Raw genomic sequence first — 24185 nt, 5'->3', positions numbered from 1 at the left:
TGGCTGCAGTCACCATCTGTAGTGATTTTGGAGCCCAGAAAAATAAAGTCTGACACTGTTTCCACTGTTTCCCCATTTCCCATGCATGCAAATCAAAACCACAGTGACATACCATCTCACACCGGTAAGAATGGCTGCTATCAAAAAGTGTACAAACAATAAATGCTGGAGAGGATGTGGAGAAAAGGGAACCCTCTTACACTGTTGGTGGGAATGCAAGCTAGTACAGCCACTATGGAGAACAGTGTGGAGATTCCTTAAAAAACTGGAAATAGAACTGCCATATGACCCAGCAATCCCACGGGTGGGCATACACACCAAGAAAACCAGAATTGAAAGAGACACATGTACCCCAGTGTTCATCACAGCACTGTTTACCATAGCCAGAACATGGAAGCAACCTAGATGTCCATCGGCAGATGAATGGATAAGAAAGTTTTGGTACATAAACACAATGGAATATTACTCAGCTATAGAAAAGAATGCATTTGAGTCAGTTCTAATGAGGTGGATGAAACTGGAGCCTATTTTACAGAGTGAAGTAAGTCAGAAAGAAAAACACCAATACAGTATATTAATGCATATATATGGAATTTAGAAAAATGGTAATGACAGCCCTATATGCGAGACAGCAAAAGAGACACAGATGTAAAGAACAGATTTTTGGACTCAGTGGGAGAAGGCACGGGTGGGATGATTTGAGAGAATAGCATTGAAACATGTATATTACCATATGTGAAATAAATGACCAGTCCATATTTGATGCATGAAACAGGGCTCTCAAAGCTGGTGCACTGGGACAGCCTAGAGGGATGGGATGGGGAGGAAGGTGGGAGGGGGTTTCAGGATGGGGGGACACATGTACATCCGTGGCTGGTTCATGTCAATGTATGGCAAAAACCACCATGATATTGTAAAGTAATTAGCCTCCAATTAAAATAAATAAATTTAAAATGAAAGAAATGGTCAGAAATAAAGAGACCCTCAGTGTAAACCGACTGATGCGTCCATGATATATTGTATTGTTTTCTCAGTTTATACCTCAGGAATCTCCAGCTACTAGTAAATAATTTTTAAAAGGCAGTTAGTTGTCTGTGATGAAACCCAAACATTCCCACCAGTCCTTTATTCTGTCTAAAGCATGTCTTACCTGCCTACTTATTTCTGTGACTGTTCACTGGATCAATGCACACAAAGGGGAACATTCTCAGTGTCCAATGAGCCATTGGAGTGACGAGCTCTTGGCAGGGCCCTCACGGCTGACTCAGGTAATGACCATGGACATGATAATTCCTCTTGGTCCCCCTGGTGGGCCCATTAATCTCAGTTCCTGGCCTTTCTGTGTGCTGGGAAAGGGCTTCACTACAGAGTCAAGGCCCCCAGTTCTGGAATGGGTCCTCATACTACAGATATGCCTGTTTCTTGTTCTCACCAACTCATGACTGTCATGAATGGGTAGTTGTCTTTCTTGTATTAAACAAGCTGTCCCCAATAAAATCATTAAGATTCCTTTAGGAAAATACTAAAACCATATAGGCATGTAACACTGTCTTAGCATTTCTAAGCCATATTTGAAAAATCATATCCTTTGGCAGGGTAGGTAATGTCATGAGAGATGGATATTATTTCTATAAAACCCACTATGTCATCTTATCAGGAAAGACTAGTGTAGTATAGCATGTCTTATCATGCAGGACATATAACAAACACCTCTTTTTTTTTTTTCTATTTCAAAATTTTATTTTATTTATTTATTTTTGGCTGTGCTAGGTCCTCACCACTGAATTGGATTTTTTTTTTCTTTCTCTAATTGTGGTGAGTGGGGGCCACTCTCTAGCTATGGTGCACAAGCCTGTCACTATGGTGGCTCCTCCCATTGCAGAGCACAGGCACAAGCAGCCAGGGCGCTTGGGTTTAACAGAAGTGGCTTCCAGGCTCTGGAGCACAAGCTCAGTGGTTGTGGTGGATGGGTCCAGCCTCCCCATGACATGTGGAATCCTCCCAGACCAGAGATGGCAACTGTGTCTCTCATATTGGCAGGCAGACTCCTCACCACTGAGCCACCAGGGAAACCCTAAACACCTCTTATTACTGTTGCTAAGTCATGTTGTTGCTAAGCTGCTAAGTCATGTCCTACTCTTTGTGAGCCCACGGACTGCAGAATGCCAGGCTTTCCTGTCCTTCATCATCTCCCAGAGTTTGGTCACACTCATGTCTATTGAATTCGGTGATTCCATCTAACCATCTCATTCTCTTATCGCCCCCTTTCCCTCATCCCCTCAATCATTCCTAGCATCAAAGTCTTTTCCAATGAGTCAGTTCTTCATATCAGATGTTCAAAGTTTTGGAGTTTCAGCTTCAGCATCAGTCTTTCCAATGAATATTCAGGATTGATTTCCTTTAGGATTGACTGGTTTGATTTCCTTGCTGTCCAAAGGACTCTAGAGAGTCTTCTCCAGCACCACACTTCAAAAGCATCAGTTCTTTGGTGCTCATCCTTCTTCTAATATCTGTACATGACTACTGGGAAAACCATAGCTCTGACTAGACGGACCTTTGTCAGCAAAGTGATGTCTTTGCTTATTAAAACTCTGTCTAGGTTTGCCACAGCTTTTCTTCCAAGGAGCAAGTGTCTTTTAATTTCGCAGCTACAGTCACCATCTGCAGAGATTTTGGAGCCCAAGAAAATAAAATGTGTTGCTGTTTCTACTTTTTCTCCATCTACTTGCCTTGAAGTGATGGGACCAGATGCCATGATCTCAATTTTTTGAATGTTGAGTTTTAAGCCAGCTTGTTCACTCTCCTCTTTCACCTTCATCAAGAGGCTCTTTAGTTCCTTTTCACCTTCTGCCACTCAAGTGGTTTCATCTGCATATCTGAGTTTGTTGATATTTCTCCTGGAACTCTTGATTCCAGCCTATGATTCATTCAGCCTGGCATTTTACATGATGTACTCTGGGCTTCCCTGGTAGCTCAGCTGGTAAAGAATCTACCTGCAATTCAGGAGACCCCAGTTCAATCCTTGGGTTGGAAAAATCCCCTAGAGAAGGGATAGGCTCCCCACTCCAATATTCCTGGGCTTCCCTGGTGGCGCAGACAGTAAAGAATCTGCCGGCAATATGGGAGACTTGGGTTCAATCCCTGGGTTGGGAAGATCCTCTGGAGGAGGGCATGGCAACCCACTCCAGTATTCTTGCCTGGAGAATCTCCATGAACAGAGGAGTCTGGCCAACTACAGTCCCTGGGGTCACAAAGAGTTGGACATAACTGAGCGACTAAGCACAGTACTCATATATAAGTTAAATAAGCAAGGTGACAATATACAGCCTTGATGTACTCCCTTCCCAACTTGGAACCAATCAGTTTTTTCATGTAAGGTCCTGTTGCCTCTTGACCTGCATACAGGCTTCTTAGGAGACAGATAAGGCGGCCTAGTATTCCTTTCTCTTTAAGAATTTTCCACAGTTTGTTGTGATCAACGCTGTCAAAGCCTTTAGCATTGTCAATAAAGCAGAAGTAGATGTGGGGGTTTTTTGGAATTCGATTACTGTTTCTATGATTTCTATGTTAGCAATTTGATTTCTGGTTCCTTTGCCTTTTCTAAATCCAGCTTATACATCTGGAAGTGCTCAGTTCACCTATTGTTGAAGCCTAGCTTGAAGGATTTTGAACATTACCTTGCTCGCATGTGAAATGAGCACAATTGTATGGCAGTTTTAACATTTTTGGCATTGCCTTTCTTAGGGATTAGAAGGAAAACTGACCTTTTCCAGTACTGGGGCCACTGCTGAGTTTTCCAAATTTGCTGGCATATTGAGTGCAGCACTTTCACAGCATCATCTTTTAGGATTTGAAATGGCTTAGCTGTAATTTCATGACCTCCACTAGCTTTGTTCATAATGATGCTTTCTAAGGCCTACTTGACTTCACATTACAGGATATCTGGCTCTAGGTGAGTGACCACACCATCCTTGTTATCCAGGTCATTAAGACCTTTTTTGTATAGTTCTTCTATGTATTCTTGCCACCTATTCTTAGTCCCTTCTGTTAGGTCTTTACCATTTGTTTCCTTTATTGTGCCCATCTTTGCCTGAAGTGTTCCCTTGATATCTCCAATTTTCTTAAAGAGATCTGAAGTCTTTCCCATTCTGCTTTTTTCCTCTATTTCTTTGCATTGTTCGCTTAAGAAGACTTTCTTATCTCTCCTTACTATTCTCTAGAACTCTGCATTCTGATGGGTATATCTTTCCCTTTCTCTTTTTCCTTTTGCTTCTCTTCTTTTTCTCTTTTGCTATTTGTAGGGCCTACTCAGACAACCACTTTGCCTTCTTGCATTTCTCTTTCTTGGGGATGGTTTTGGTTACCACCTACTGTACAATGTTACAAACCTCCATCCATAGTTTTTCAGGTACTCTGTCTACCAGATCTAATCCCTTGAATCTATTTTTCATCTCCATTGTGTAATCTTAAGGGATTTGATTTAGGTCATACCTGAATGGCCTAGTGGTTTTCCCTGCTTTAATGTAAGCCTGAATTTTGCAATAAGGAGCTGATAATCTAAGCCATAGTCAGCTCCAGGTCTTGTTTTTGCTGACTGTATAGAGCTTCTCCATCTTCTGTTGCAAAAAAATATAATCAATCTGATTTCAGTATTAACCATCCAATGATCTCCGTGCATAGAGTCTTCCCTTGTGTTTATGGAATAAGATGTTTGCTATGACCAGTGTGTTCTCTTGGCAATATTCTGTTGTCCTTTACCCTACTCCATTTTGTATCCCTAGACCAAATTTGCCTGTTACTCCAGGTATCTCTTGACTTCCTACTCTTGCATTCCAATCACCTATGATGAAAAGAATCTTTTTTTGGTGTTAGTTCTAGAAAGTATATAAACACCACTTATATACCAGTTAAAACTCATAGTCATCCCTCTCTTTACTCACATTCACATCCCACAATTCAACCAACTGCAGATGGTGAAGTACTGTATTTACTCTTGAAAAATACCTACACGAAAGTGTTCATGGTCATCTCTCTATACGGACATATCTCAGAAGGTATTTATTATGGGAATGGGCTTGCACAGCAATTACAGATGCAGAGGAGTCCCATAGTCTCTTTTCTGTAAGCTAGAGAACCAGCAAATCTGCTTTTATAATTCAGACTGATGTTTAAAGCTTAAAACCAGGAGAGTTAAGGAAAATAACCCCATGTCTGAAGCCAAATGTCTGAGAACCAGAGGACCACTGGTGTTAAGTCCTTGAGTCTCAAGTCTCAAGAGCTAGAAGATGCTATGTTCATGGGCAAGAAGAGAAAGAGGGAGAAAAAATGCTGTTTTGTTCCATTCAAATGGCCCCCAGGCAATTGGATGATGCCCACCTACATTGGGTGAAGGCAGTTGATGAATTCAAATGCTAATCTCTTCCAGAAACACCATTTCAGAAACATCTAGAATCAATGCCACATAAAATTAATGAGCACTGAGTCCATAAACACAAAACACCCAAATGAAGGCCTCTTGCTGTGGATTTAAGATCTGGTATTATTGGCTCTGGGGATGGAATGGACATTGGGCTGGGGGGAATCTTAGGGGAAGAGGCACAGCTTCTCCATAAAATACAGGTAACACTGTACATACAGCATGTGGTGTTTCTGTAGAGTCAATCAGATGATGCATGCTGAAGCCTTAAAACTGGATCTGGAATATTGGAAGAATACAATAAATGAGTCCTTTCCTTCTTTTCCCTTTCTAGCAGACATCCCCCAGAGAAAGCAATGGCACCCCATTCCAGTACTCTTGCCTGGAAAATCCCATGGATGGAGGAGCCTGGTGGGCTACAGTCCATGGGGTCACACAGAGTCGGACATGACTGAGCAACTTCACTTTCACTTTTCACTTTCATGCATTGGAGAAGGCAATGGCACCCCACTCCAGTACTCTTGCTTGGAAAATCCCATGGATGGAGGAGCCTGGTGGGCTACAGTCCATGGGGTCGCACAGAGTCAGACACTACTGAAGCAACTTAGCAGCAGCAGCAGCAGACATCCCCAGGATTCTTCTTTTCTCAAGCTTATCCTCTATTCCTGCAACAGAAAGGAAAGAAGGAGGACACATCATTTACATGAGGCCATGAATGAATTGTGGGCTTCCCAGGTGGGTACTAGTGGTAAAGAACTGGGCTGCCAAAGCAGGAAGCTTAATAGAGGTGAGTTTGATCCCCATGTCAGGAAGATCCCCTGGAGGAGGGCATGGAAACCCACTGTAGTATTCCTCCCTGGAGAATCCCATGAACACAGGATCCTGGAGGGCTACAGTCCATAGCGTTGCAAAGAGTCGACACAACTGAAGCAACTTAGCATGCATGCACATGTAAATAAATCATAACTCACCGAAGCTGCTTTAGCATCACCACTGGGAAGTTCAGCGGGAGGTCATAGGAGGGATTCCACTCCTCTCTAGTGATAGACATTGTGAGCCTCAGGACTCCTAGGCCACCCAATGGTAGATCAAACTAGATGACATAAAGTAGTGTTGTAAGCAGGTCTGTAGGGTTCAGCATCCTATAAATATCATGCTTGTTTAGTATAAATATTTGTGCTATGAGTTATGTAAATATAGAATATATAAGATGCTTTTTTAAAAATAAAAAAATTTAGTAAGTTTAAAGAATGCGTGCAAACACTGGAAAAAAAAAAAAAAGTTCAACTTTGTTTGGAGCCTCCAAAGAAATGTGTCTTTAAAAGTGATTTTAAAGATCATGCAAAAAAAACATTTTCTTCTTTAAAAATATTTAGAATAATAAAATTTCAGAGCTGGAAACATTACAATTATACTTTTTAAAGTAGACATTATATTTAAGAGCAGTTTTTGTTCAAAGTAATATTGAGCACAGGTAAGAGAGTTTCCATTTAAATTCCTGACTCCAGCACATGCATCGCCTCTCTAGCTGTCAACATTCCCTTCTGGATTGGTTTATTTGTTATAATCAATGAATCTACATTGACATATCATCATCACCCAAAGTACATAGTTTATATATTGTTGTTGTTGTTGTGTGTGTGTGTGTGTGTGTGCATATATATATATATATATATATATACTTTATTACCCAAAGTTTATAATGAGATTCTGTATTGCTATTGTGAGTTCTGAGTTTTGGCAAATGTATCATGACACGTATCCACCACTGCAGTGTCATACAGAGAATATTCACTGCCCCTCAAAATCTTCTTTGCTCTGCCTATTTATCATTCTTCAACTCCATGCCCTGGAAACAACTGATTTTTTCACTGTTCTCAGAGTTTGCCTTTTCCAAAATGTCATGGAGTTGGACTAATACAGTATTGATTCTTTCAAATTAGTAATAGACATTGAGGGGTCCTTCATGCATTTTCATGGTTTGGTAACATTCCATTGTCTGTATGTATCACAGTTTAATGATTCTTTCATGTACTGAAGGACATCTTAATTGCTTTCAAGTTTTCATGATGATAAATAAAGCTATATGTGCTTGTATTTGTGTGGACAGACTGAACTCACCTAGACAGATACCTAGAAGTGAGAAGTGAGAATGTTGGATTGTAGGATAACAGTGTGTATTAATTTTTTCTCAACAATCTCTTCTGTTAGACAGATATTGTCCCACCAATGGAAGAAACTGTCTCTGTCACCTGTGATCCCATAACTGACCTTGCAGCCTGGCATGGCAGTAAACAATTATGACTGATGGCCCATAGAATATTCTGCCATCAATTTTATAGTCAAATACTATTTTCATTAAAGTGCCCATTTGGGGAAAATCAATGTTATATTATTGGCCACCAATAATATAAATATATAAGATATAGAAGAAATAGCACTTGTGGTCAGTAATATGTTAGTATAAATTATCTATGAAAGAAAAATCCATTGTTTTCCAAGGTTTTGTTCAAGTAACAAAGAACAACATTTTTGTGTAAAACATTTTAATAATACAGGTAGAAGTATCTCCTCTGACATTCCTCCTCATTTGTGTGTGTGTGTATATATATATATATATATATAAATATATAATGCAATAACAAGGACATCCTACCATATTCCACACACATACACACAAAAAAAGGATGGACTTTGGGGGAAATCATGCTAAGTGAAATACGTCAGAGAAAGATAAACATTGTACGTTCTCACTCGTATGTTGGATCTAAAAAAACTGATCTCCTCTTCTTTCTTCATGAAAGTTTTGTAAATTCTGTCCCTTTATTTCTCCAATTCACTTTAGATTGTCTCTTGACTTTTCAAGATGGCAATATCTTTATTCTCATCACTGGTTATGAAAAAGTCTGATAATAGAAAATGCTTAATACAATTCAGAAAATTGAGTGGACGTATAATCAAAATCGCCAGAACTTTACAATCACCAGTTCTTTCATAATAGATCACCCCCTGGACATCTCAGCATAGTGATCTAAGATGCTCAGAAGTATGAATTACAATATTCTGTTACTGAACAGATTTTATTTGCCTAATGGTCAGCAAGCCAAATACCAGGATTCCAAGGTCGTTTATCTACAAGGCAGTTATGGGAGGAGACAGGAGAACAAGTCGGTCTATCACATCAAAGGCAGGGAGCAGGGATATTTATGGTAGAAAAGTGTAGGGAGATTGGAGGTGCAGGGAAAGGTGCTTGAAGGCAGGACAAAGTGAGGTAATTGCTGCCCTGAGCAGGTGTATCTCTGTTACTTGGTACTTCATGGGATGCACGTTCAGAAGATGGTGGCTTTAGCATGATCTCAGGATGGAGCTTTTGGCCTTTTCACATCAAATGGTTATCCACTGTACAATCACCCAGGCCCAGTTGAGACACAATGTTGTGCTTAATTTCCACTGTGCAGCAATCTCTCTCTCTCTCTCTCTCTCTCTATATATATATATATATACACACACACATACTGCTGCTGCTGCTGCTGCTGCTAAGTCGCTTCAGTCGTGTCCGACTCTGTGTGACTCCATAGACGGCAGCCCACCAGGCTCCCCCATCCCTGCGATTCTTCAGGCAAGAACACTGGAGTGGGTTGCCATTTCCTTCTCCAATGCATGAAACTAAAAAGTGAAAGTGAAGTCGCTCAGTCGTGTCCGACTCTTCGCGACCCCATGGACTGCAGCCTACCAGGCTCCTCCATCCATGGGATTTTCCAGGCAAGAGTACTGGAGTGGGGTGCCATTGCTATATATACTTTTTCATATTCTTTTCCATTATGGTTTATCACAGGATATTGACTATAGCTCCTTGTGCTATAGAGTGTGTATGTGTGCGTGCGCGCGCACACACATGCGCGTGCATGCGCACTTCATCGTATCCGACTCTGACCCCATGGACTGTAGCCCAGCAGGCTACTCTGTCTATAGATTGTACAGGCAAGAATACCTGAGTGGGTTACCATTTCCTACTCCAGGGGATCGCCCGACCCAGGGATAAAACCTGCGTGTCTTGTTTCTCCCGCATTGGCAGGCGGATTCTTTACCTCTATGTCACCTGGGAAGCCCCTGTGCTATACAGTATGACCTTGTTTAAGCATTCCATATATGAACTTTTGCATCTGCCAATTGAATACTCCCCGTCCTTCCCTCCCTACGCTCCTCCCCTTGGCAGCCACAAGTTGGTTCTCTATGCCTTTGACTCTGTTTCTTTTTCATAGGTCGGTATATTTGTGTTGTATTTTTGACTCCACCTACGGACACGACTGAGCGATTTCACTTTCACTTTTCACTTTCATGCATTGGAGAAGGAAATGGCAACCCGCTCCGGTGTTCTAGCCTGGAGAATCGCAGGGACGGGGGAGCCTGGTGGGCTGCCCTCTATGGGGTCGCACAGAGTCGGACACGACTGAAGCGACTTAGCAGCAGCAGCAGCATATGCGATATCGGGCTTCCCAGGTGGTGCTAGTGGTCAAGATCCTGCCTGCTACTGCAGGAGAGGTAAGAGAGACGTGGGTTTCATCCCTAGGTCAGGAAGATCCCTTGGAGGATGGCATCACAATTCACTCCATTATTCTTGCCTGCAGAATCCCATGGACAGAGGAGCCTGGCAGGCTACAGTCCATAGAGTCGCACAGAAGTGATTTATCACAATATGTGATATCATATGGTGTTTGATTCTCCTTCTGACGCACTTCATCAGTATGATCATCTCTAGGTCCATCCATACTTCTACAAATAGCATTATTTCATTCTTTTAATGGCTGGAAAACATACACATAGACACACACCACATCTTCTTTATTTATTCTTTTGTCGATGAGCAGTTAGGTTGTTTTCATATGTTGGCTATTATTAATAATGCTGCTATGAACATAGGGGTGTGTGTATATCTTTTTTTCTTGAATAATTTTATGTAGTTAGTTATTTTTCACTGCACTGGGTCTTCTTTCTTGTGTGCAGGCTTTCTCTAGTTGCTTCGAGCTGGGGCCACCCTCTTTCTGCGGTACGTGGGCTTCTTCTTGCAGTGGCTTCTCTTGCTACAGAGCTTGGGCTCTAAAGCCCGCAGGCTCCAGAAGCTTTAGTGAGTAGGCTCACTAGTTGTGGCACGTGGACTTAGTTGCTCTGCAGCCTGTGGGATCATCCCGGATCAGCAATTGAACCCATGTCCCCTGCATTGCAAGGAAGACTGTCAACCACTGGACCACCATGGAAGCTCCGTGTATCTTTTTGAATTCTAGTTTTGCTTGCAATGCAGAAGACCTGGGTTCAGCTCCTGGGTTAGGAAGATCCCCTGGAGAAGGGAAAGACTACCCACTCCAGTTTTCTGGCCTGGAGAATTCCATGGACTGTATAGTCCATTGGGTCGCAAAGAGCCAGACATGACTGAGTGACTTTCACTTTCACTTTTTGTCTGGTTATATGTTCAAGAGTAGGACTGCTGGATCATATGGTCACTCTATTTTTAGTAACTTGAGGAAACACCATACTGTTTTACTTAGTGGCTATACCAATTTACATGTTCACCAATAGTGTGAGAAGGAAAACAGCTTCTCACAGAGGCTGTGATCCCTTTGAACCATCCCTGGCTTAGACTCTGCAATTTCTGAATTTCCCTAAAATAATGTGAAGTCTTTCAGTCAGTTCTTAATATTTAGGTTGTCCGGAAACTTGGGGGTCCTTCAGATCCCCTCAACTAAATATTCTTTACACAGAAATTGGCAGATATATCTATCTGAAAATAACCTTGGTTCACCAGTCAAAGAATGGAGAAAATTTGAGTGAATTTTAGGCGTTCCCTGAAGGTTATCTGAAGGAGTAAATGAAAAGTGCCCACACTGCTGCTCACCCAGCTTGCGTTTAATAACAGAGCTATTTATGATTACCATTGTTACTAATCTCACTTTGTTGCAGGTATTTATAAAAGAGACGGATGGCCTGGGACTTAACATATCTATTGAGTAGAATCCAATTCAAACTTTTTTTTTATGCAAAGGTCATTTATAATCCTGAGAGAAGTATGGTGAAAGGGATCTTTGTCAAAGTGAACAAGGAGGTGAACACTCTTCAAAGAGTCCTCACCTTGGTGGCTAAAGGTATATAGGAAAAGTTTGGGCATCAAATAAATGGGATGGGAGAGAGGCATGGGAAACTCTGAAAGATGGAGAAAGGGTCTCCCTTTAATTCTTAACTTAAACTTCAAAAGATTCCCCCTGTGGTGCAGGTGGTCACTCCTGATTGTGGCAGAACCTGAAACACCAATACGAGCTTCTGCATTTATATGGGAAAGGCATTGTTTTTTTTTTGTTTGTTTGTTTTTACTTTTGCATTTTTTAGTTTTTACTTTTATTATGATGATCATTTAATTTTAGTTGTGTGTGTGTGCGTGTGTGTGTGCACACTGGGTCTTTGTTGAGGCACAAGGGCTTAGGTAACCAGTGGCATATGAGGTCTTAGTTCCCAAACAGGGATCAAACCCTTATCTCTTGCATTGGAAGGCAGATTCATAACCACTGGACCACCAGGGAAGTCCCTAGAAAGGTGCTGGTTTTAATGAAGAGATAAATACATTTTATTTCTGTGCCTTTGATGTTACCCTGATCATCATCTATATTGAACTTGGTTAAGTTTGAAGAGTTAGAAATTATCTATATTTACTTAGAAAGGTCAATCCTAAAGGAAATCAAACCTGAATATTCACTGGAAGGACTGATGCAGAAGCTGAAGCTCCAATACTTTGGCCACCTGATGTGAAGAACTGACCCACTGGAAAAGATTCTGATGCTGGCAAAGATTGAGGGCAGGAGAAGAGGGTGACAGAGGATAAGATGGTTGAATGCCATCACAGATTCAATGGACATGAGTTTGAGCAGACTCTGGGAGATAGTGAAGGACAGGGAAGCCTGATGTGCTGCAGTTCATGGGGTGACAAAGAGTAGAACATGACTTAGCGACTGAACAATAGCAACAAATCAGAAAGGAGCCAATAAGATTATTGTTGGCTTCCAAGACCCCTAGAAAATGACTGGGGCTATTTTCCATCTGGAAGGTGTCCTCAATGAGAAAAAAATTTTAGGAAAACCTCTCCTGATAGCACGTGCCCCTGGGTGACAGGGTTATTTGCCAGTGACCCACACTTATTCTTCTCTGATGCTTTGTTCTCAAAGAGCTCATAGTGCCCACCTTCAGTGGCTGTCAGTGTTGAAAATGTCTGATCCCAGGCCTCACACTCCTCCATCTTCTCACAACTTAGATTTAATCTTTTCATGTGCTTTCTGGGCTGATCCCAAATTTCTGGGAGGAAACACCCTCAACGATAACACTGTCTTTTGTAAGTCACCATATTTTACTTTCTAAATATTACCCAGAATAACATCTTTAAATCTCCCTCTTTCCTGCTGCTGCTGCTAAGTCACTTCAGTCGTGTCTGACTCTGTGCAACCCCATAGACGGCAGCCCACCAGGCTCCCCCGTCCCTGGGATTCTCCAGGCAAGAACACTGGAGTGGGTTGCCATTTCCTTCTCCAATGCCTGAAAGTGAAAAGTGACAGTGAAGTTGCTCAGTCGTGTCCAACTCCTAGCGACCCCATGGACTGCAGCCTACCAGGTTCCTCCGTCCATGGGATTTTCCAGGCATGAGTACGGGGGTCGGTTGCCATTGCCTTCTCCCCCTCTTTCCTAAAAGAAAAAAAAAAAAACTTTACATTGTTGTAATCATTCACATGGTCTGTCTGGGAATGCCCAGCTCCAAACTGTCCTGACACACTCTTACATCTCATTGAAATTTTGACCTGTCCACCTTCAGAGAAGGCTTGGCTTAAGCCTGGAAAACCATCCACATCCCCCAAAGCTCTTCCTTTGCTGCCTGAATAGGCTCACAATCCCCTGTGTTTTCTACATAACACCTGAGTGACAAGCTGATACAGGGGTGCATGTATTCTGTTTACTTTGGGAACAACAGGATGGTTTTCATGAAGCTGTGTTAATTGAGGAAGATTTTGATAGTTTTCATATGGGCAAAGTTCCCCCAACAATAATGCTTTCAAGTTATGTTTTTTCTTGTTCAATGACTGAAACCAATAATTCTTTGCCCAACCAAACCCAGGAATATAACTGAGCGTATTGGTCAATATCAACCAAGGTTTGTGGAGTGAATCCATCAATGAATCTTTGATTCCTTCTCCATCATTCCTTCTGTTCCCTGTATGTATATCTGTTTCAGTCACCTAAGGTGGAGAAAAATGAAGATCCAATCAGGACCAAGGACCAAGGGCCATCTATAATCTAATCAGGTACCCCTTTCTGATTGTGTTAATCACACAAAGAGATGATGAGATCAGAAATGTCTATAAGATTCTCAGCCTCTGAAGAAAGGATGCAGGATCTTCTGGCTCCAGAGTCACTGGCTAGATCTTCCATAGAGTCTGTGGTCTGAGTCCCACACCAACCACATCATACAAGTAAGTTATTGTCAGTACTATTCTTATATGGCGTTAACTGACCTTACAAGTAGCCTGTAACTCCAGATGGCATGGAGAGTTTTTCTTTTTTAATTATTTCCTTTCAGATGAGATTTCAGGTTTCCATTTATCTCTCAATGTTGTTTTCCCTGAGTCCCAAATATTTTGATTGTACTGTAGTTGAAATAATTTTTAAATGTCTTTACTAGGAAGATGTTTATAATAAAATGTCTGTAATATTAGCTCTCAACATTTAAAATACTTCTTTTATGTACACATGACATGTCATGAGTATTTCTCTCATCTTTACCATCCAGCTTAACTAAGGATGGGGACTCGCTGCTTCACATGACAGTCCTCTTTCCATAGACTTAAGGCTCTAAATGACTATCTAAAAGTCTTCCCAAAATAAAGCTTGAGGTCAGCTTTCAGGACCTTGGTACGTTTCCCAGTGGGACATGATTTAAGCAAAGCAGCAGATGGATTTCAATGTGCTAGTGGTTGAAATGCTTGTTCTGAATCCAGTAGGGGAAAGTTACAGCTTTGTGCTCACTGAGCCCACAGTGTCATATGGGCCAAGTAAGGTGCTTTCACCCTTGCCAGTGCACAGACCTTGGCCTTGAGTAGGTTCTTCTGAAGGGTAGGGAGACAGTCTAAGGTGTACCTCTGCTTGGTCTGAAGCCAATGCCTTGTTCTCTGACAGTTTATATAGTATTCCTTTTGGCATAGAGTCAGCATGAGTGTACGGACCCCACCCAGACTCTTGGACCTGGCGGGAATGCACCTGCTGAGGGATGATGACTTGGCCTTTTCTGCTCTGGAACAGCTGCCCGTGGAGCTCTTCCCACCCCTCTTCACTGAGGCCTTCAATAGGAGACACACTGAAATTCTGAAGGCTATGGTGCAAGCCTGGCCCTTTGCCCGCCTGCCTCTGGGCGGCCTCATTGACCTGCCTCATGTGGGACCCCTACAAGCAGTGCTGGAAGCCCTTGATGTCCTGTTTGTGCAGAAGGTTTGCGCCAGGTGAGTCTGACTTAGGTAACCTGGTAAAATCCAGGGTGTCTCAGGGGAAACACCTGGGGTGTTGAAAACTGGGTGGGAAAGGGATGGACCAGAGGGATCTGAGGAAGGCAATGTAGAAGCCTAGAGGCCTTGCCTCACCAAGGGAAACATGTTTGGGAAGTATAGGTGTACCTACAATTAAAAAAAAAAAGCCTAAAGAACATGCCACACCTCCTCACAATGATGCTAAAAGTTACTAGAAGTGGGGAACCAGAAAAGAAGGGAGGGGTAAGGGAGATGGAAGAAATTGAGTCAGAGAGGGAAGAAGGCACGGCAGCAAGTGATGTCAGGAATCTGAAGTTACAGCACAGTTGGGAAGTCTGTTTTCAAATTTGCAGACCAATGTTTCATTCTGGGTGGATTTTAATGCTTCCCCACCAATCTTCTTTTTCTCAATAGGAGATGCAAACTGCGGGTGCTAGATTTGCGGGACACTGGTCATAACTTCTGGAGCATGTGGTCTGGAGCCAGTACTCACAGATACACAAGCTCGGGAAGAACACCAGTGGCTGAGCCCAGGTCAATGACAAAGCAGCATGTGGCGCCACTGAAGGTTTTTATAGACCTTTCCTTGAAAAAGAGGACCCTGGACAACTTCCTCACCTACCTCCTTAGGTGGGTGGACCAGAGAAAAGCTTCCATCCACCTGTGTTGCAAGAAGCTGAAGATTGTCTCAATGCCAATGGACAGTGTTGTGAAGGTCCTGAGCATGGTGCAGCTGGACTGCATCCAGGAGGTGCAAGTGAGTTGCACCTGGAATCTGTCCACCCTGGCCACATTTGCTCCTTTCCTGGGCCACATGAGTAATTTGCAGAGATTCCGTCTCTTCCCCATCCAAGTATCTGCCTTCAAGAAGCAGGAGCACGATCACATTGTACAAATTACCTCCCAGTTCCAGAGGCTGGGCCACCTCCGGGATCTCCATCTGGAGTCTCCCTCCTTCCTTGAAGGCTGCCTGGACCAGATGCTCAGGTGAGTGTGGACCACTGGCTAGGTAACATTGAACATAGCATTAGAATATCAAATGCACTCTCTCCTGAAGTGTGATATCCTGTAACCACACAAATCAATTTGGGGGTAAATTGGTGTAATGGTTCTTGAAAGGGACACTCCACTGTGGAGGTACAATTTATTGACTGGAATGGTTGATCTAGCACTAAAGGGATTATAATTTCTACCTTCAGCAGAGATATCTGTGTTCAAATCACTTAAAATATAGGAAATAAAGAGGGCACTGAAGTGGGGAAACCACAGCAAACCAGAGCAATTCTGAAGAGAAGCTCTATGTTCATCAGATTACTGATCAAAATGAGCCCCATCTGTAAAATATTTTTATTTTTTGCTCCAGATACATTAATTTGTATATGGGAAAAGTATGATTCTGGAGATGATGTTAATCGAGCTGAGAGAAAAGGGTAGTAGAAAGTAGTAGAAAGTTAGCAGGGATGTAAGTGAGCCCCTCTAGACAGGTATCACATTTGATGTTGTGAGATCTTGTGTAAGTTGCTTCTTTATGCATGTCTCCCTAAAACCTCAGTGGCCAGAAGTATTGGCCTCTGAAGCCCAACTTTGGACTGAAGGAAGCCTTAGCTGAAACCATTTTCTATCTCATCACCTAGTACTAAAAACCAGTGATGTCTATGCTTGATTGACACTCTGTGTCCAGCTCCTCTGAGCACATTCTAGGGCATTCCATTGTGTTCATTCATCCTCATAAGGAAGTAGAGTATGTTGTAGTCTGTTTGATAAATGAGGAAGAGACCTTTCAATGTTCTATGAATTGACTCAGATACATAGTGAAAGTGACAAGAGATACTGGGCAATTAATGTATTGACCCTCATCAGACTTAACATTAGCCCTGTAGAAACTATTTGTCTATCACCTGTAGACATCAGTTTTAAGAACTAATTTCTTGGTTTCTCCCCAGGTGCCTGAAGACCACCTTGGACAACCTCTCAATAACTAACTGCCAGCTTACAGAATCAGACTTGACCCATCTGTCCCAGTGTCCGAACATCTGTCAACTAAAAAGCCTGGAACTGAATGGTGTCACCCTAACGGACTTTAATCCTGAGCTGCTCCAAGTTCTGCTAGAGAAAGTTGCAGCCACCCTCCAGGAACTGTATTTAGACCAGTGTGGGATCCAGGACTCTCAGTTTGAGGCCATCCTGCCATCCCTGAGCCGCTGCTCCCAGCTCAGGTCCTTCAGCCTGTGTGGGAACATCCTCTCCATGGCCGTCATGGAGAAGCTGCTGCGACAAACTGCTGGGCTTTCCTATTTAACTCAGGAGTGGTATCCTGCCCCTCGGAAGAGTTACAGCCCTCAAGGTATTCTCCTAGATGGCAGACTTCCCCAGCTTCAGACTGAGCTGTTGGAGATTCTGAGAGACTTAGGGCAGCCCAGGACCATTTGGCTAACATTCAGCCCCTGTCCTCACTGTGGTGATGACGTATGCACTCACGTGGAGCCCATTATATACAGCTATACTAACCCTGCCTAGGTGGTTGCCTCCATCAGAAGTTTTCTTCTGGGCACTTGGAAACTGAAATCTAGGACAGAGCCACATCATGAAGTGAAAACAGAGCTATGGTTTCAGACATCAGCTTAGTGTGAATGGGAAAAGGAAGGGTGATCCAGTGAGGGTGCAGGATTGCAGTGGGAAATGTAGACTCTGGGAGGTGATGGGACTTTCAGAGTTATGGGTTTATAGCATCAGAAAAATGAATCTCATTTTCTGAAGGGAAATTTGGGATGCACATATTGTCATTGTCTCTGAGGGGATGATTATAAAATAATGGTCAGAAATAAAGAAACTTTCAGTGTACATGGACTGGTGCCCTTCATGATATATTATTGTGTTCTCTGTTTCCACCTCAGAAATCTCCAGTGACTGATGGAAGGAAACACACCAAATAGTCTATGATCTGAAACCCTACTATTGCCACTAGTTCTCTATTCCATTGTGGATATCTTTTATCTCTTTACTTACTTCCGTGGCTATTCAGTGGATTGATGCACACAATAAGGGAAAACTACTCAGAGGCCAATGAGCCACTGGAGTGAAGAGCTCTTGGCAGGATCATCACTGCTGGCTCACGCCATGGCCCTGGACATGAGCAGTTCTCATGGTTCTCCTGGTGGGTCCATAGGTCTCAGTTCCTGGCCTTTCCGTGCTGGGAAAGGGCTTCACTATGCAAGTCAAGGCTCTCAGTTCTGGAAAGCATCATCCACACTGCAGATGAGCCAGAATCCCTTGTCCTCATCAACCCATGCCTGCCATGAGTGTGAGTTGTCCTTCTTGAATTAAACTAGTGTGACCAGTAAAGACATACAATGTCCTTTGATCAAATACTAAAATCACACAGACATATATCATGGTTTTACTATTTCTAAACCACATTAAGGAATTATATCCTGGACTTCCCTGGTGGTCCAGTGGTATGAATCTGCTTGCCAGTGCAGGGGACAAGGGATTGAACCTTGGTCCACATGCTCTGGAGCAACTAAGCACATGGGCCACAATTACTGAGCCTGTGCTCCAGAGCCTGTGAGCTGAAACTACTGAGCTCACATACCTCAACTACTGAAGCCTGAGAGCTCTAGGGCCCTCAGGCCCCAACTACTGAGAGGGCATGCTGCAAATACTGAGTCTCCACCACTCAGAGCATGTGCTGCGCAACAAGAGAAGCCACGGGCCCATGCACAGTATGAAGAGTACCCTCCACTCACCACAACTAGAGAAAACCGGGGCACAGCAATAAAAACCCAACTCAACCAAAAGTAAAAAATTAATTAATTAATTAAAGAAAAATAAATTTTATCCTTTTGTGGGGTAGGTCATGTTATTGAGAGATGGACACTGTTCCTATAATACCTACTATCTCTTCCAAATAGGGAAGACTAGTACAGCATGTTTTATCATCAATTTATCAGCCTATATAAAAGAAACACTTCCTATATACATCTTATCCCTCATAGGCAACTCTCCTTACCCTCAGTTCCACATCCTCAGATTCCAGAGACTGCAGATGATGTAGTGTTACATTTATTATAGTAAAATTTCCATGAGTAAGTGGATCTGAGCAGTTGAAAGGCTGCTCAGTCAAGTTGAAAGGCTGCTCAGTCAGTTGAAAGGCTGATGGTCAAGATTCTTCTGTACATTAGGGAAATGGGTTCACACCATTAAGAGATGGAGTCCCACACTCTGCTTTCTGTAAGCGAGAGAACAAGCAAAGTCAGGTATATTACTCAGGCTAAGGCTTAGGGCTGAAAACTGGGGGAGCTGATGATGTAACTCAAGGCTAAAGGCCTGAGACTCAGGGGACCTGGGTAAGTCCTGGCATCTCAAGTCTCAAGAGCCGGAAGCTGCTATGTTCATGGGCAAAAAGAGAAAGAGGGAGAGAAGATGCTGTCTTGTTCCATTCAGGCCCCCAGGAATTGGATAAAGTCCACACACATTAGTGAAGGCAGATGTCTTCACTCAGTTGGTGGATTCAAATGCTCATCTCTTCTGAAAGAAACACCATCTCAGAAACAGCTAGAACCAATGCCACATAAAATTAATCAACACAGAGACCATAAAAAAAAAGGGCACTCAAATGAAGGCTTATTGCTGAGGATTCTGGGGCTGTTTTGTTTTTGTTTTTGGCTCTGTTGATGGAGTGGACCTTGGGCTGGGGAGATCTTAGGCAAGAGGCACCGCTTGTCCATTAAATGGAGGTAATGATGAAAACACAGCAAATGGAGTCTCTATAGGATCAATGAGATGATGCATGTTGAGACCTTGGCACTGGACCTGGCATACAGGAGGAGCTCAGTAAATGAGTCCTTTCCTTGTTTCCCTCTACTAGCCCCAGGATTCTTCATTCCTCATGATTACCCTCTATTCCTTCAACAAGAAGGAAAGAAGAAAGGACTCAGCATTTACATGAGGACACCAATAAATCAGAATTCCCCCAAGCTGCTTTAGCAGCCAGCACAGGGACAAGCAGTGGGAGGTCATAGGAAAGATTCCACTCCTCTCTATGATGGACAGGCTGAGCCTCAAGACTCTTAGGCCACTTGCTGCGAGATCAAACCAGATGACCCCCCTGGTGACTCAGTCGTAAACAATCCGCCTGCCATTGCAGCAGACACAGTTTCAGTCCTAGCATCAGGGCAATCCCTTGGAGTAGGGAATGACAACCCACTCCACTATTCTTGCCTAGGAAATCTCATGGACAGAGGAGTCTGGCAGGCTACAGTCCATGGAGTCACAAAGAGTCAGACACAACTTACCAACTAAACAAGTGTAATGAGCTGATATGTAGTGTCAACCATCTCTAACATCAACTGTAACGTTAAGTGGTCATCAAATTAAATTCACCTATTCCTGTCAATTTTAGTTCACTTATTCCTAAAGTGTCAATGTTCACTCTTGCCACCTCCTTCCACTACCACATCCAATTTGCCTTGATTCATGGACCTAACATTCCAGGTTGATCTTTACAGCATTGAACTTAATTTCACCACCAGACACATCGACAACTGAATGACTTCCCTGCTTTAGCCTACCCTCTTCATTCTTTATGAAACTGTTTCTCTGCTCTTCCCCAGTAACATGTTGGACATTTACCAACCTAGAAGATTCAGATTTCCAGAGAATACCAAGGCAAGATAAGAAAGATTTCTTAAGTGAACAATGCAAAGGAATAGAGGAAAACAATAGAATGGGAAAGACTAGACATCTCTTCAAGAAAATTAGAGATACCAAGGAATATTTCATGCAAAGATGTGCAAAATAAAAGACCAAATGGCAAGCACCTAACAGAAACAGAAGATATTAAGAAGAGATGGCAAGAATACACAGAACTATACAAAAGAAAAGTCTTATTATTGGATAACCACAATGGTGTGGTCATTTGCGTAGAGTCAGACATCCTGGAGTGTGAGGTCAAGTGGGCCTCAGGAATCATTACTATGAACAAAGGTAGTGGCGGTGATGGAACTCCAGCTGAGCTATTTCAAATCGTAAAAGATGATGCAGTTAAAGTGCTGCCCTCAATATACCAATGAAAGGGTTAATAGCTAGGTAGGTCTCCCTAGGGAGGCCAGAGGTCCCCAAGCCTCAGGAGGAGACAAAGGGCAAACATCGGATACATTTTTTCTACACTCCTTTGCTCCAGCTTTAGGCACATAGGAGGATCCTTTAATTCTGTGTTGCTATGATGTTAATCAGTTCTGCTTGAAAGTAACTTTTTTCCAACCTTGAGTTGTGAATTTCCCAACCAAGTAATACATCCTACTCACAGGAAATGTTTTTCTTAAGCTATGTTAATAAAACTATGTATCTTGTTTGGAAGCCTGTTTTCCTTCCAGACTTACACAATATATCTCACCCATAGACACCTCCTCCAGAGAAGACTCCCCTTGTGCAGATATGTATGTTGTGGTGAAAGAGTCATTTCCTAGGCAGGTTGATAGGAAATCTAGGGGTCCCCAAGGAGAGAGGGGTCTCCAAATGGAGGAAATAGCCTGCAAGTGTCAGACATTTTTATCTCTCTTAGGTGGCAGGAGGAAACAAACTAGCAATATTTTTTTCCTTCTATACAAATTTAAAGGGAGGTTTCTCTTAAAATACTGTGTTGCCATAATGACACCTGGTTTCGCCTGAAGTTAGCTATTCTTGAGCCTAGAGATAACCAATGCCTTTTTCTTATGGAAATGTTTGTCTTAAGCTATGCTAATGTACTACGCCTTTGCCCCAAGCTCTGTCTCCAAGTCGGTTCCGCCTCTTGGCCCAAAACCTACTTGACAAACCAGTATGTTATACTCAGATATTGTTCCCCTTAATCTATGTAAATGAAACTATTTGTATGGTGGTCTGCCCTTCTTTAAGATTCAAGTTAATTATTTTATGGCCCAAGATTATCCCAAAATGCATCTTATGGGCGAGGGGCCTGGTGCTATTCTAAATTATAAGACATTCCTTTCTTTCATTAACAGACTGCTAGTGACTATATAACATCCAGCTGAAGACTAGCAAGGGGGTACTCTTTCTGCCCCCTTCTGATGCCTATGTCAGAAGCTTTCTCTATCTCCTTTATACTTGAATAAAACTTTATTACACAAAAGCTCTGAGCGATCAAGCCTCGTCTCTGGCCCCGGATTGAATTCTTCTCCTCCGGGGGCCAAGAATCCCGGCGTATTCGCGTGATTCAACAACAACCTTTCAGTGGGAGCACCAGGTGCAGCTCTCTCAGCCTTGAGTTTTTTCTTTTATCTATGATCAACAGCTTGCTAAGGAGTATAAGATGCCTTGGTGAAAACTGGCAAGGGGGTACTTTCCCACCTCCTTCTAATGTCTGTCATAAGCTTTCTCTATCTCTCTTATACTTCAATAAACTTTGTTACACAAAAGCTCCGAGTGGTCAAGGCTTGTCTCTGGCCCCAGATCAAAATCCTCTCCTTCTGAGGCTGAAAATCCCTGCATGGTTCACAGCTCATAGCCTCAACCTATCATCTTGGGGGCTTGTCCAGGATCCCAAGAGAAGGTGTGAGCTTTCATCTATCACCAGCAAATTTGGATAACTCAGCAGGGGCTATAGGGCTGGAAAAGGTCAGTTGACATTCCAATCCCAAAGAAAGACAGTGCCAAAAATTGTTCAAATGACTGTACAATTGCACTCATTTCATTTGCTAGCAATATTATGCTCAAAATCCTTCAAGCTAGGCTTAAGCAGTACATGAACCAAGAACTTACAGATGTAAAACCTGGATTTAGAAAAGGCAGAGGAATAAGAGATCAAATTGCCAACATTCATTGGATCATAAAAAGAGCAAGGGAATTTCAGGAAAACGTTTGTTTCATTGACTATGCTAAGGCCTTTGACTGTGTGGATCAAAACAAACTGTGGAGAATTCTTAAAGAGATGGGAATACCAAACCCCCTTACCTGCCTCCTGAGAAATGTGTATGCAGGTCAAGAAGCAACAATTAGAATTAGACATGGAAAAACGGACTGGCTCAAAATTGAGAAAGGTATGTGTCAAGGCTGTATACTGTCACCCGCTTATTTAACTTCTATGCAGAGTACATCATGCGAAATGCCTAAGTTACAAGCAGGAATCAAGATTGCAGGAGAAACATCAACAACCTCAGACATGCAAATGATACTATTTTAATGCAGAAAGTGAAGAGGAACTGAAGAGCCTCTTGATGAGGGTAAAAGAGGAGAGTGAAAAGCTAGTTTAAAACTTAACATTCAAAAAATGAAGATCATGGCATCTGATCCCAACACTTCATGGCAGATAGATGGGGAAAAAATGGAAACAGTGACAGACTTTATTTGCCTGTGCTTCAAAATCACTGTGGTTGGCGATTGCAGCCATGAAATTAAAAGATGATACTCCTTGGAAGAAAACCAATGGCAAATCTAATTAACATATTAAAAAGCAGAGACATCACTTTGCTGACAAAGGTCCATATAGTCAAAACTATGGTTTTTCCAGTAGTCATGTAAGGATGTGAGAGTTGGACTATAAAAAAGGCTAAACACCAAAGAATTGATGCCTTCGAACTGTGGTGCTGGAAAAGACTCTTAAGAGTCCCTTGGACAGCAAGGAGATCAAACCAGTCAATCCTAAAGGGAATCAACACTGAATGTTCATTGGATGGACTAATGCTGAAGCTGAAGCTTCAATACTTTGGCCACCTGATGCTGGGAAAGATTTAGAGCAAGAGGAGAAAGGGGCAACAGAGGATGAGATGATTGGATGGCAACACTGACTCAATGGATATGAGTTTGAGCAAACTCATGGAGATAGTGATTGGCAGGGAAGCATGGCATGCTGCAGTTCATGGGGTGGCAAAGAGTCAGAATGGCTTCAACAACAAATAAATGCTTGTTTAGTATAAATAGTTGTGCTGTGATCTATATAAATATAAAAGGTATAAACTGTGTTTACAAATTCTAAAGAAAGTTTAGTAGTTTTAAAGAGTGCATGTGGATATTTTTGAAAAATGTTCAACTTGGTTTGGAATCGCAAAAGAAAAGTATCATTCAAAAAGAAGAGTTTCTTCTTTAAAAAATATTTAGAATAATACTTTTAGAGCTATATTAAAATTGTCTTTTTTCTTTTTAAATTTAATTTATTTATTCATTTTAATTGAAGGATAATTACTTTGCAATATTGTGATGGTTATTGCCATACATCAATAGTAATT

The 24185-nt window shown here is 42.3% G+C and overlaps 1 protein-coding gene across 1 annotated transcript; it reads left to right on the top strand.

Annotated features, from left to right (window-relative positions):
• The first annotated feature begins 13836 nt into the window (after positions 1–13836).
• On the top strand, positions 13837–17805 carry LOC102393907 (PRAME family member 8-like). Its single transcript, XM_006077774.4, has 4 exons — positions 13837–13917; positions 14630–14940; positions 15379–15951; positions 16908–17805. The coding sequence occupies exons 2-4, from the start codon at positions 14654–14656 to the stop codon at positions 17479–17481; spliced, it is 1434 nt and encodes a 477-aa protein (XP_006077836.4). The 5' UTR covers positions 13837–13917; positions 14630–14653; the 3' UTR covers positions 17482–17805.
• Positions 17806–24185: the final 6380 nt, after the last annotated feature.

The sequence above is a fragment of the Bubalus bubalis genome, chromosome 5 (assembly GCF_019923935.1).
Source record: "Bubalus bubalis isolate 160015118507 breed Murrah chromosome 5, NDDB_SH_1, whole genome shotgun sequence".
NCBI classification, from domain to species: Eukaryota; Metazoa; Chordata; class Mammalia; order Artiodactyla; family Bovidae; genus Bubalus; species Bubalus bubalis.
Note: the sequence above shows the minus strand (reverse complement) of the source record. Positions and strands in the feature narration are given on the sequence as shown.

Coding starts and splice junctions, on each gene's coding strand:
- LOC102393907 (XM_006077774.4), top strand. CDS start 14,654: ATGAGTGTACGGACCCCACCCAGACTCTTGGACCTGGCGGGAATGCAC. Junction 14,941..15,378: donor GTGCAGAAGGTTTGCGCCAG/GTGAGTCTGACT, acceptor TTTTCTCAATAG/GAGATGCAAACTGCGGGTGC. Junction 15,952..16,907: donor TGCCTGGACCAGATGCTCAG/GTGAGTGTGGAC, acceptor GTTTCTCCCCAG/GTGCCTGAAGACCACCTTGG.